This window comes from Empidonax traillii, unplaced genomic scaffold (genome assembly GCF_003031625.1).
Source record: "Empidonax traillii isolate 1590-97213 ecotype Southwest subspecies unplaced genomic scaffold, ASM303162v1 scaffold53:size2875158, whole genome shotgun sequence".
In the NCBI taxonomy this organism is placed as follows: domain Eukaryota; kingdom Metazoa; phylum Chordata; class Aves; order Passeriformes; family Tyrannidae; genus Empidonax; species Empidonax traillii.
In genome coordinates, this window is record NW_020955246.1 from 2,608,521 (window position 1) to 2,621,306 (window position 12,786).

Genomic DNA, 12,786 nt, shown 5'->3' on the forward strand with positions numbered 1-12,786 from the left:
TTCACTAGAGATATTCAAGAACCATTTGGATGCAATTCTACGCCATGTGCTCTAGAACAACCTTGCTTGAGCAGGGAGCTTGGACTCAATGACCCACTGTGCTCCCTTACAACCTTACCCACTCAGTGGTTCTGTCAATTGTGTAAGCAGTAAACAACATAAAATAAAATTATTTTATATGTAACACGAGACAAGCTGACAAGCAAACTACTTAGTAAATCCACAACTCAATTTTGAAAGGATGATTTGTTCATTTCAGAACTCAAGCAAGTTTAAAACATTAAAGACATCTTAAGACCGAACTCCACTTGTATTATATTTGAAATATTTTTATACATTGTCTTAAGACATTCATTACTGTGAAGCACATCATATAATTTATTTTAATTCTCTACAGAATAATATACTTAATTCAGTATTCATCAGTAACTTTATACAGATACAGTATTGAAGCCGTGTCCTCTTTTGCTTACTGTCAAGTACAAAACAGCTTATAACAGTCTAAAAAAAAGCTACAAACCACACTTGTAGCATACTGATTTTGTGCCTGGTTAAAGTTTACAGTAGTGGCTTTTTGATCTTTCAAGACAAATAAACACGACAGCACATAACAAACAGTTGTGCAAACTCAGACTTGAGAGGAAGACTCAACTACCTCCTTTTTCCAGAACTACTTTTCCCTGTTTTACTGCTGCTACCACCAGACTTGCTGGAAGATTTTGAAGAGAAAAGTCTTGTCATGAATTCAGACACATCTGGCAGCTCATGGTTGGAATTCAGCATGTTCATTGACTGCTCCATTTCCTGCATGCAAAGATCAGATAATCTTAATAGCTTGTAACAATTCTGTATCTATTTAAGGCATCAGTTGATTGTATCAGAAAGATTTCAAATTTCCCAAAATATTGTTTCACTATTTGCAGTCCTCCAAGGTATCTATTGCTATATATTTTTATGCACAGCCAAACACCCAGCTACACACAGAAACATAAAATCCCAAAACTAAAAGCACTGGTGTATGGAAAATGGTAACCATGTCTTAAGCAGTCTTACAGGGCAAACATCTGATTAAAAAAAAAAATCTTAAAAAAATTACATTATTTATTTTCAGCACTATTTCCTCCATTTTAAAATTTAAGCTTTTACATTTTCAGATTTGTGCTCTCACAGATTCACACTTTGATGTTTTCAAATTAGTATTATTTATGCTAAATCTAACAAACTTTTGCTGCTGTTTGAAGGGATTAGATTTTTTTGCCCTACTTTCTGACATTAAGCTATTACAGCAGCTGAGTTTTCTTTGCTTCATGAAAAGAAAGATTTTAATGAGACTATATATCCAAGTAAGCTTAATGTAACTTTAGAATTCAGCATAGTGGTTCTATGAGGTGAATTAGCACGTTTCAAAACAAACCACCCTTGAAGTGCATAACAGCTGAACTGCACATCCACAATGGGATAATGCTTACAGCAATTTCCAATTTAATGTGGTATTATCACCTTGCTCTTCTAGTTATCAGTCAGAATGATATATCTTTAACTGTTCTCAAGGCATTTTGCCTGCCTTTGTTACTACTGCATCCACACTACATCTACACTTAAGGCCTCTACAACAGGCAGTTACTAAATCATTAACTTTCTATATAGACTAGTACTGTGCCGATTCCATAAAAAACAAGAAGAAAACAAGTTAACGTGAAAAATGTTATACAAGCTCCATACACTCCAAAACCAAATGGAATTTGGATATGCACTTAACAATTTTATCATGATCATCTAGAGAATACCACTGCAACTGAGTTCTTAAAAACTCCCTTTTCCTGCTCTTTCAAGATAAATTAAATTAAAAGCAAAATTTCTTCAACTTAAAATTTCTTCTTCACAAATCATATTGGTCAGCTAATAAGAACTAACTCATCAGAAGTTCTGGTGGTATTACCATCAGAACAGCCTGTCTATAAGCAGTGTCATGCCAGTGAAAGAAGTAAGGAATAAGGGATTTTTTTTTTTTTTTTTTTAATTCAACTTCCAGAGTTCAGCTTGGTTTGAAGAACATGCTATGCATATCTAGCATAAATTTGTATCCAGTTTTTAATCAAAATTACAGCCAAAATAGCATTACATAGCTCTGGTATGCTTTTTATAGGTATTTATAAAACAAAAAAAAATTCAGACACCTATAAAGTACTACTGAAGACAGTGGTCATTTAGCAGAGGAGGAGTTTTTAGTTAACCAAGCCCTCAAAAAACAGCCATCCACGACAGACAAGGAATACTTCTAAAAATAAGAAAAGATTTAGCAAACACCTTGAATCTCCATTTTGTCCTAGCCTTCTGCTATTCGGCATTTTGCATGATGAAAGGACAATAAATCAGGCAATTTAATGGCTACATTAAGACTCCATATCGTATACACTACTGTGACATCTGGATTTAACATAGTAAACTGTGCTTTAGCCTGACAGGAAAGAGAACCCTACATCATACTCTTCTCAATACACACTTATTAAATGATGTCTAAAACTAAAATGCTAGATTTAAACATAGTGCAGAAATATACTGGAAATTTACAGAATTTTGAGATAATATAATTTGAGAAATTACATTTATCACTCTAAAGAAAGTCTGGAAAACACCAATCAGCAAATTTAGCAAGTTTAACAGGAAATTCACAAGTCAGGAAATGTCTGAACACCAACACTGCATTAACTGAATAAATGATGTCCATTAAGACCTCTTTAAAAGTCCAGTTTTGTTATTATTGCTTTTCTGTACCCTAAAATCTCATTATCTTCGCTCTCTATGTATGCATCAACTGAACGTACTTACCCGCCTCATATCAGGATCACTGGTGTTGACAACTTTAGGTAAAAGCACAAATATCAGTAACGGAAGAACCATCATCATCACCTACACAGAAAACAGGAAATACTTCTTCAGCTTAGCTGTTGCCCTAGACACTTTCAGAAATACTAACATTAAGCTTTAGCTAAACAGCCAAACTCTAGAACCACTGCATTCTGAGTCACTAACCCAGTAACAGTAATTCATTTGTCAGGAAACAAACCTGATAAGGGAGTATTTGTGCTTTAAATAACACAAGTTCAAAATCTATTGCAATAAAGCAAATGGCTGTTATATCTTAAAACTGCTGTAATTACAATTCTGCTACATGTCGATCTCCACATTATTAGAACAAGATCATGTTGTCAAATGAAGCAGACTACAGGCTGTTTGCACAGAGTGGGTATGTCAGGGAGGAGAGGTCACAGAAAAACTTTCTATTTGTACGCAAGTGAAGAAGAAATAAAACAATCCTCTTGGAAGAGCAAAGCGTGCACATCTTTTCTCAATTACTTTATTCTTGATTTTCTGAAAAAATTGCTGTATTTGGACCTTTATAATACTTTTAACCTTTGTGTGGCGCTTGTACATACCATAGGGTTCATGAGGAAATCTGTCCATCCCCAAGATTCTCTCTTTATAAAGTATGAAGGTGGTCCAGAGGATTTCATCTGCAGTGGGTATGGCAGCCTGACAACTTCAGAGGGTTTGATGTAATTCACGTACCTTGCTCTAGTAAGTAAAAAGTGAATAATTGAAAATATAAGCATAATAATTTATTTAACAAAATAAAAGATGATTTTTAAAAAATCCAAGCAAAGTTTTAATAATAGACTACAAACAAAACTATGCAGTGTCAGCTAGGCTTCACTTTTCAGAAACTAGTTCCTCTCAGCAGCATCTTTTGCAGAATCAAAAACAAGCCATTTTTTGTCACCTTGGTAATGAGTAAGAAAAACTACACTGTGTAAAGACAGATACAGCTCTGCACACTATAGTGTAGTTTAACTACTTTGCTCATGGCATCAATTATTTGTATGTGAAGCTAATATCTTTTGCCTATGTGCATTACTTTACATTTATCAATACTGAATCTCAGTCTTTATTACTTTATTGGGATTTTCCATAGTTCTTCATTTGTATTATTTATTTGGGCCTGGTATTTAGACAGTTACTCAATTGCTACCATCTTTGTCACTCTTGACCTATTTTTCATAATTTATGAATATTTACTTGCCTTGTGCAACTCCAAGGATGACTTCTGCCCATTACAAGAGAAATACTTTATTCCTCCTGAAATTTTCACCAAATACTCACCTATAGAATGTCTTTCCCGCCTACCTTAAGACTAAATATTTTCTCCAAAACTTGAGATTTTCAAGTAGATCTTATCAAATATGCTTTTTTCTCTTTCTAGGAATTATAATAATTTTTTAAGGTAGAATGTTCCCTAGAAAAGCCCTGTTGACATTGTCCTCAAATATCATTGTTTTTCATGGATCTCTGATTCCTCAGCTGTACTCCTCACTACAGTTTCTACCTGTTTGACTGGCAGAGATGCCAAGCCTACTGCGCCTTTCCTCTGAAGACATATCCTAGCGATACACTTAACATCAGATTTGTTACCTTACTAGTCCTCAGATACCCAAACAATTCTAAGGGTGACATTACAGCACTATTGTGTCTATTTCTCTGTATTTATTACATATTGTGGCCAGTAAGATATTGCCAAACAAAGTATAAAAATGACATAAAGTTTGGAAAAAAACTGAGCTCAAACAAATTGTTCCATTACTAAACAAACAGCATTTTCAGCAAGATTTCAACTTTTAACCTCCCCTAAATATACCGTTGGAGGTATTCACACTGCCGTTTGTATTTCTGAAATGTAATAACTTTTATAAGATACTGTAAAAGACAATCTTGAAGTTAAGAAACTCTATGTCTGCCTGAACAAAGAAAAATTACCTACAAACATGTTTATTTAAATGAAAATCACCTTACTACACCAGTTATACATTTTTTCTGTATTCCTGAATAGCTTGCAGCTACAGGTGTACAGTTAGAGTGGTTTGGGATAACATCTCTTGCCATAACATAAAAAACAAGCTAATGATGCTACAGAAATAGTGCAGGTTAGCAACTACAACTATTAACCAGTAACTGTAACAAGTCTCCTATGGGGATGTAACAGAAATACTTCAGAATTTCACTGTGCCAAATCCTGACAGACCATTTATTAAAGAAATGGAATAGGGAAGAAGGAAAAAAAGGTATTGGCAAATGGTAAAGCAGTTAGCTGATTTATGTCCAGATTTTATTTCAGGATAGCTGCACAAGAAAATAATAAAAGTAACCAGACAGACTTTTAAAATCTATTTCTCTTATTTAAGGCCATAAATACAAAAGGAAGAAAGAGATCAGACTTTGGATTTTAAGAAACATGCTCCTAGAAGTGATGTTAAAAGAAGCTAAAACATATGGTCTCAAATGAAACATCAAACCTACAGCACTGTTTACATTAATTCTTGTACTGTGCTGTCAGGCACATGTAATACACCAACACAGAAACAAATCAGGAAAGGCTCACCTCATTTTGCCTTTTGAAGTTATGTCAACTCGCACGGGCTCAAATTTGTGAGCAGGGGATATAACTTCCACTACGTAAGATCCTGAAGGTACATCATGAACCACAAAACTTCCATCTGTCCTGAAAAAACAGAAAGTTGCGCTACATTTCATTATGCTCCAGCATACAAGACAGGGTGCTGTGTGGTTTTTTAATAGAAGTTGTAAGACTAGCATTTTATATTATAAATCTTAATATAACAATGGCAAAATGAAAAATTTAAATCATTCAGGACTCACAATATCAAACCCCTTGAGATCATCAACGTATGCCACAATAGTAACAGAAATTATTAGTTTTGTTAAAGATTTAGTTCTGCCCTCAAATTGTCTTGCTGGAAGAATAATTTCACAGCCCAAGTAAGATCTGAACTAGTTACATTTCATGTATTCAAGTAATAGCAGAAGGAATTTACACCTTCTCTCCTCCTTCTGAAATATATACAATGAAGTTTACTTCAGCACTTCTGCTGGAAGCAAACCCCCCCAAACTCACATCCTACATAGTGTGGAAGATTCGCAATGCTCAGTAATAGTAGTTTGTGCCTTTGTTTGTTGTGAAATAGAGGGTTTTAATTTTAATTGCTCCCTTTAGGATTAGCCCACGCCGGAAAACTCAATCACAACAATAAGGAAATGAAGAGCTCTGAACATATACACAGAAGGGATTTTTATACAGATGGCTTTTATTTTAAAATATGAAACTTGAATATTCAGTGAAATTAGTAAAAGGAAAAACTGAAAGCTTCAGTTCCAGTTCTCTTTAAAGTACAAAAGTTTTCCTCCTATGTGTTTCCAGAAGTTTCCAGCAAGAAAATCTTAGTGTTAAAAGCAACATCAATGATATCTCTTCTAAAAATAAGACGCAAAGTTACGACAAAACAAATGGAAAAAAACTCAATAAAACCAGACACATTAGAAATATACATCAAAGAAACAAACAAATGAACCACCTGAAAAGGGAACTCTCAAAAAGAATTTTGTCCTTACATCCTTTACAGTAGCTTTATTTCGAAGATGCACATCAATGAAGCACCTTCCCATTTTTATGTGATGATTTGAAGCACTAAAAATGCTTACACTATCTTAAATGGCAACTGTTAGAAGAATGTTTACCTAGGAATTTCCTTCTAATTTTTCATTCTTTACAGTATCAGTTTAATAAAATTCCCCTATTTTTTTTTCTAAGGATGTATTCATATGACACAGCAAATTCTCACACTGGTATCCAATACTGGCTTTTTTAGAAGAACAAAGTTCAATTTTTACCACAGTGAGGAAACTAATCAGATTTATAAGAATGCTCATACTAGAGAATGACTCTTACAATACTCAAAAAGCAACTTTACTATATCAAATAATTATTTTCCTATTTTGATAACTGGAATGGTTTTGGTAACTTCTACTTTTGAAACTATGACATTCTTAATTCTGAAGACATTTTCTATGTCTTAAAATTTCTAGATCCTTTGTTTATCTCAATATAATGTGATTCTTTACAACTTCCAAATGCACTTGCACGATGTTGTGTGAAGCAGTAAAGTCACGTCCCTTGAACTGGCTTTAACCAGTACAGTGAAAGTTTTTCACGGCTGTTGTAACTCAGAACCACAGCTGCAACAAACATTTCTCCAGAATTTACCCATAATTTACCCATAATGGGTAAATTCTTAGCAAAGCTAAGGTTCTTGAAATGAAGTGGCAGAATTTGCACCAACAGAAGCCGAGAATAAACACTCCTCCAGCCAGTGCAAACGCGTTTGGAGTTTTGTTTTGCGGTTGTTTTTACTTATAACTCAGTTCCAATGTTTTTGATCGCTGCAACGCCAGCAGCCCGAGCCATCAGTTTGGGTACGCCTGCAGGAAGCTGAAGCCAAAACCTACAGCACTGCAGGCCTGGTCGTTCCTAGTCCCTTACAAAGTACGGGGCCAGCGTAACGCCAGCAGCTCATCTCGGCAGCCCACGACCCCGCGATCCCACAGCCCTGCGCGGCTGACCGGGACACGGCCGGGCCTGGCAAGAGCCGCCCCGCCCCCGCCCCCTCACGGCCGGGCCGGGCCGAACCGAGCCTGCGGCCGGCCCCGGGGGGCCCGACCCCCGCCGCGCCCGCCGCTCACTTCAGGAAGCCGACGTGCTCCTCCCCGTCCACCAGCACCCGGGCCCCCGCGATCCAGTCCTGCGGCTTCACTCCGGGCACCACGGCCCGGCCCTCGATCTTAAACCGCTCCCCGGGGCCCGCGCCGCCTGGCAGCTCCGCCGGCCCCAGGAGCTCCGAGCCGCAGGCGCCGCGAGGCAGCGGCGCGACCGACAGCCAGAGGAGCGCCAGGCACAGCGTCCCGCTCCCGGTCCCGGTCCCGCTCCTGCTCTCGCTCCTAGTCCCGCTCCGCGCCGCCATCGCTGCCCGAACCCCCACCGTGCGCCTGCGCACGCCACGGAGAGGGCGGGGCAGCGGCGGGGCCGCCCCGCCGGCCGGAGCGCTGGGACAGCGGGAGAGGCGCGGCCGAGCTGCGGTGCTCAACATGCACCATGTGCCCAAACACAACTCCTGGTCCAACAGCCCGCGTCGAACGCGGGTGTTGGAAACGCAGGGCAGGATCCTTTTTTTTTTTTTTTTTTTTTTAAATCTCAATAGTTATCATGCAAAGAGTAACACGCTTTTTCTGGAGAAAACAAGTAGCAAGGTTACAAAAGTTTATTCATATAATGAAGGCCTAAATTGTCATCTTTTAACAATGATTTATTTGTTTCTGATTATGTATAATAGCGCAAAAATGTGTTGCTTAGTGGGGAGGTACAGACTTACAGGAGAAACCAAGAGGGCTGTAGTACCTTCCCTGTCCTCTAATTTTCCTTTGTGAAGTACGTCCTGTTAAGTCATATGCATTTATTGTCACATTGTAGCTACACTTGCTTCCTTTTTACCTCTCTTATTTATGTTAGAGTTAATTACGAACATGTGGAAAACATTATCATTACACAGGATTAACCTGGTCATCAGCGGACAATAAAAACACTGTATAATAGTCGGCATGATTTAAAAATCATATGTCATCCCATGTCAGTGGGATGTTGTGAATTATTTGTCTGGCAGTATCTTTTAGCTGTCTCTACTTTGGAGACAATGATCTGTGAGGTTCTTCCATCATATAAGCTCATGAAAGCATTAAACTCCAGCAGTTTTGGGGGTGAAAACCCAAAAATGCAAGAACTGAGTAGTGTTAGAAGTAGTTACTAATAAACCACTAAGCAGTAGGAATTATGTTAAAGCCACAATACTGTTTCCAGTACAACATCACAGAGACACATCATCTTCATAGTGACATCTCATGTTGCTTTTACTTGCAGTTAGTGTAAAAATGCTCATATTTTTAAAATATCCTCAAGGAACTGTATTAGAACACTGTCAGACCACAAAGAATGATCATGCCCTCCAGTTTTAAGGATTTCTCAAACAAATAATTTATTTTTATAAGCTACATAATACAGTTTCTTGGTTTAAATACTTGGAGAACCTAAAGAAAAAACCTCACTTGTTCTTTCATAATCTAAGAAGCTTCTCTCTTTCTGTATCGTCCTGCTAACAAACTTAGCAGTTAATTAAACAGCGTCTTGGCTAGAATCTTATCCTCATATAGAAGCCTTGACTGTGGTTGCAGCTTTCATTGCAGAGGCATATCTTTATATATGACCAATTTTATATATATATCTACACACAGACACACATATATGCCTTATCCAATAGCTGCATTGGCATGCAACCTTTTCCATGTTAGGTAAATAGTTCCTTGTCCTCTAACCACATAATGTCTTTACATATAAAAGTTCTATTTCATGCATTAGTATCAGTTACCATATTTTTAAGTGTACACAACTGAGAAAATAATTAATTTGGTTGATTACTGCCTTTTTTTGATTAAGACTAGCTACATCGGCAGCTCACTTGAGTGGATTGCACAAGTCTGTTTTTGATATCATGCTATGGGTGTTTGTCTTCCAGGTAAAAAAAAACCAAATCCCAGATCAACAATAGTACAAATGGAAACAAAGAAATAAAAACGTCCAGGTATATATTTATCAAAATAAACAGTACCTCACCTAGGAGATGCTACCTGTTTTTTTTTCTGGAAAGAATTTTACTATTAGCAAAGCCATGTCTGCCGCTTGATTTCAAGTGAATCTCTGATCAGAAATCAGATAAAACTGCCAAGCAACAGCTTCAGTGCAATTGAAACAACCGAAAAATTCCAATAACTTGAAAGTGCAATCAAGGATGACCTCCATGTTTTGTGGCTGCATCTTCATTGATGGATTCATTCCTTGAATAACAGCTACATAGAAAATGGCAATTTTCTCAGAGGTTCTACCCTGCTCACAAGTACATTTACAGTTTTGTTTGAGTTACTTCCATCAGCTGTCACTACCACTACAGAACTGTCGGCCAGATGGATGAGAGCTGACAGTCCCTAATGGATTGAACAAAGAGGAGGTCTAGATTAATGTAATGCCATCACACCAATAACACTGATCTCACATGCGGTTTCACATACAAACTGAAAAAGCAGAGGAGGCCCATTAAATCCCTCTGAACAAAATATCAAAATCCAAGACCATCATAGCTGTTTCTGAAGAATTAAGTGGTTTGGGATACGGTTGGATACTCTTAAGTAGCAAGAGAGTTTTCTATTCCTGCGAGGATAAAAGGACTTTTCAAACAATGTAGCAGAACTTATTTTTGCGCTGAATTCTTTTCACAGTCGGAATGCTAGCAAAACTTGCTATATATTTTTTGCTTACAGGACACCATTATTAAAGCATTTAATTCACCCTTGAACATTTCAGTGCAATTTCTCCGAAAACTTCTCTTTCCATAAAGCTGGTAGCATCTTGGCAAGTATTTAAATATTTACATTTGAAAAGGATCACTATCCTGTCAGTGATACTAGTTTAGTTCAATACACCGGACCACAAACAGCAGCAGTCCAAAATCTGGTTTGTGTATGACTCAGGCTGTAATATGCAGAAGTGTTGACTTTGACCAGAGAAGCAGGGAGCACCTTCAACCATCTGCCTCTAGTCTTATAATCTTTGAGTCAGTCCTCCAGTATAGGTACACAGATAACAACACCCAGAACACCAGCTGAGTAATTCTGGTTCACATATGTTCAGTGGAAGCAAAGATACAATCCTTGCTGACATGAAGAATAAGTAAGAACTACATTTGCATTGGAATACTGTAGCACAGCTACATTCTATGGTGGTTTTTTTTTGAGAAACTAATTAGAGGTGAGAAGAAATCAAAATGCCCAGCCAATGAGAGCAGATTTATGAGAATACACAACTGAAGGTAGATGGAAGAATTTGGCATAAAGGTACAGTGAAAGGCCACAACCAGGTAAACTCATTTGCTGAGCTCTCTCCTTACCAAGGAGCCTTACTATGATTAAACACAGAATTAACAAAAATTGTGTTGCATATCTTTTCAGCACTGATTTTTTTTATTTTAATATATTTATTGTAGTGTGGAATCATAATGCCATCTACTGGAAATTTTCTGTTCTACACTAGAAACGGTTAGAACACAGACAGAACAAGTCAGGATTGCACCTGGATTCAGCAACAGTCTTTTTGTTGTCCTGAACCTAAGATGCCCTGAGAGGGCCCTACATCTGACTTGGGGCAGAAGGTACACAGGCCACCATCTTCAGTTGCTCCAGAATCCCACTCTGCTTTAAACAGAGTGCCTGTCCAAAGAAGGACAATAAAGCTGGTGAAGGGTCGAGAGCATAAGTCTCATGAGAAGCAGCTGAGGGAGCTGGGGTTGTTTAGCTTGGAGAAAAGGACACTCAGAGGAGATATTATTGTTCTCTACAACGACCTGAAAAGAGGTTGTAGCAAGGTGGGGGTCAATATCTTTTCCCAAGTAACAAGTGACAGGAAGAAAAACAGCCTCAAATTGCACCAGGGGAGATTTAGATTGGACATTAAGAAAAATTTCTTCACCAAAAGGGCTGCCAAGCACAGAAACAGGCTGCCCAGAGAAGCAGTGAAGTCCTCATCTCTGGAAGTGTTTAGAAGACATGTAGGTGTGGTGCTTAGGGACCTGGTTTAGTGGTGGACTTGGCAGTGTTAGGTTACTGGTGGGACTTGATGATCTAAAAGGTCTTTGGCAACCTAAATGACTATGCTGGGGCAGAAAAATCTCTTAATCCCCTGTAATCTCGGTAGTTGTCAGAATAATTTCTCCATCTCCAACACATCCATCCCCACAGCATGGAGTCAGCACATATGATTGAGGACTTTTAAGTCTCAGACAGCTAGCATTCATCTACTCCCTTGTTTGCTTTCACCTAGACATTTTTTTTTTTAAGAACGAATTGTTTTCACTTTTTTTATGTCCAAAACCATGAACAGGATATTCTCCTTTGGCACACTTTTCACAGGAGATAGCAAATGCTGACATTGAGATTGCCAGATAACCAGTTTTGTCTGGTTGCAGTTGAATTGATCTTTACTGAATTCAAATTTCATGCTTTGGTGAAGGAAATTTAATTAATAGTTTAAGTGCAGGAAAAAGGAGCATAATTTCCTTCTGTAAAAATTTCCAGACTCCCTCGTACAAGCAGAACAAGTATGGGTGTAACATGATGGTAACCTGGAAGCCAGTTTTACAGTACTTTGACTGCATTCCTCATGTGCTCCTGTTCTCAGTAGAGATTTGTCCCTACATCTCTGTTAAGCAGCAATTGTTCAAAAACCATGCAAGCAGTGTGCTTAAGAACTGCAGCATTCATCAAGCTGACTAGTTAAGAAGCTATGCCCCACAGAATGGTGCTACACACGTTCTCAGATTCCTGTGTTGTTACGCGTAGGGACAGCACCTGTAATCATTCGCAGGAGGCTAGAATGACACATCACTGTGATATTTGGGTTCTAAAAAAATTAAGCAGCTTACAGGGCTTAGTTTTCGGTATGCAGTCTAATGCTGTGTTATTTTTTTTGCATCTGGATTCTACTTCCATAATGCCACAAGGTGGCCTCCACATAATACAGCATTATCATCACATCCTTTACAGAAGGACACATGAAAGCGCGCTTGTGCTTTACTGCAGTATTGGTGATAGACTACCACAAAACAACATTCCTTTATTTGTATGTCAAGCTCAAGTAGATCACATGATGTGTAGAACTGGTTCCCGTGAGACAGGAGGTCAGAACAACACAAAGCAGCTGCAAGCACATGGTTAGGATGTTCTGCCGGAGAGCAGCCTGTTCAGGAACCAAGCAACACGCTCACAGAGCAGGTCCACAAGTCA

The 12,786-nt window shown here is 38.2% G+C and overlaps 1 protein-coding gene across 1 annotated transcript; it reads right to left on the reverse strand.

Moving 5' to 3' along the window:
* Window positions 1-313: 313 nt before the first annotated feature.
* EMC7 (ER membrane protein complex subunit 7) lies at window positions 314-7,994 on the reverse strand. The gene is made up of 5 exons (XM_027879320.1): window positions 7,591-7,994; window positions 5,435-5,554; window positions 3,438-3,576; window positions 2,830-2,910; window positions 314-804 (listed from the first exon to the last, which is right to left on the reverse strand). Exons 1-5 carry the CDS (start codon window positions 7,992-7,994, stop codon window positions 652-654), a joined length of 897 nt encoding a protein of 298 aa, XP_027735121.1. The 3' UTR covers window positions 314-651.
* Between the last annotated feature and the right edge of the window lie 4,792 nt (window positions 7,995-12,786).

What these genes read in the sequence shown, in the direction of transcription:
- EMC7 (XM_027879320.1), bottom strand. Translation starts at nt 7,994, where the DNA reads ATGTTGAGCACCGCAGCTCGGCCGCGCCTCTCCCGCTGTCCCAGCGCT. An exon ending in ACTTCAAAAGGCAAAATGAG is followed by an intron (nt 3,577 to 5,434) that starts GTGAGCCTTTCC and finishes TTTACTTACTAG; the next exon opens with AGCAAGGTACGTGAATTACA. An exon ending in ATTTCCTCATGAACCCTATG is followed by an intron (nt 2,911 to 3,437) that starts GTATGTACAAGC and finishes TTTTCTGTGTAG; the next exon opens with GTGATGATGATGGTTCTTCC.